Source organism: Octopus bimaculoides, chromosome 22 (genome assembly GCF_001194135.2).
Source record: "Octopus bimaculoides isolate UCB-OBI-ISO-001 chromosome 22, ASM119413v2, whole genome shotgun sequence".
Classification (NCBI taxonomy): Eukaryota; Metazoa; Mollusca; class Cephalopoda; order Octopoda; family Octopodidae; genus Octopus; species Octopus bimaculoides.
This window is the reverse complement of record NC_069002.1, coordinates 30,989,847-30,990,962: the sequence shown is the minus strand read 5'-3', so window position 1 is coordinate 30,990,962 and position 1,116 is coordinate 30,989,847. Positions and strand designations below refer to the sequence as shown.

The 1,116-nt window shown below is 37.7% G+C and overlaps 1 protein-coding gene across 1 annotated transcript in view; it reads right to left on the bottom strand.

The window, feature by feature from the left end:
* The window catches only part of LOC106872335 (synaptotagmin-1), a 168,374-nt gene that overhangs the window by 24,422 nt on the left and 142,836 nt on the right, over positions 1-1,116 (bottom strand). Inside the window, exons 8-9 of the mRNA XM_052975689.1 lie at positions 736-912; positions 38-155 (exon numbers count right to left, since the gene is read on the bottom strand). Of these exons, the coding sequence (XP_052831649.1) occupies positions 38-155; positions 736-912 (295 nt within the window). The remainder of the gene's footprint in view (positions 1-37; positions 156-735; positions 913-1,116) is intronic.

Below are 1,116 nucleotides of genomic sequence, written 5' to 3'. Positions count from 1 at the left end.
ATGTACTCTATTAGAGACAGCAAATTGATTAATTTACCTGATAACCCTCCAACATCCATCTTCTTGAGGTTTTTGGCTTCCAGGATGACCACAGTTAATTTGCCAGCAGTGGGGACATAGCGCAATGAGAAACATATATCACCAAGCTTGTTTTCCTATAAAATACAAAGTTTGACCACAGGTCAACCATTGAACACAACTGAAAGCTTAAAATAAATTTGGTCATTTTTTTTTTGTTTTTGTTTTTGGTTATATTTTTTTTTTACTTTATACTCACTGTTTGGCCAAACGTCTGTCAAATGCCGCAAAGAAGGGAGAGCAAGTGAAGAGTCTTGGGCACAGCTTTCCCTCATGACTAAAGGATAAAACACAATTGAGCACACACATACACAAACGCACACACATACAAACACACACACAAACACACACACATACACACTCACCCACCAACACACACACACATACACTATGCTCATGAACATATACACTTACTACACACATACACTGAATATATGAACATTGCATACACACATGCACACACTCATAAACACACACACCTTTACATATAAACATGTACACTCACAAATATACACACACACTTCCTCAAACACACACAATGAACTTACTTTATTAACACGACTTATTAATACAGATAATTTGTTAATTCACTAATTAAATATACAAATGATAAATAAAAATATAATGTGTGGCGGTAAAAGAAAAACCAAAACTTACTTTCTCAGCATCATTATCAGGACTGGTGAGATCCCTCCATTCTTCAATTACTGATCCAAGATCTATAGAATTCATTGGAACTTGGACTTGACCAATTTGGTCATGCTTTGAAAAGCGATCAAAATCATAGATCGCAAATATTAGCGTCTTACCCGTAATGTCAGCATAAGGTACGTTCTGCAAGAGAAGCATAGAAAAACGGTAATTAGAAGCTGTAATTATTTATTTACAGAAGAGTGGTGGTGGTTGTTTTGGTGGTTGTGGTGGTTGTTGGCACTCCGTCGCTTACGACGTCGAGGGTTCCAGTTGGTCCGATCAACGGAACAGCCTGCTCGTGAAATTAATGTGCAAGTGGCTGAGCACTCCACAGACACGTGTACC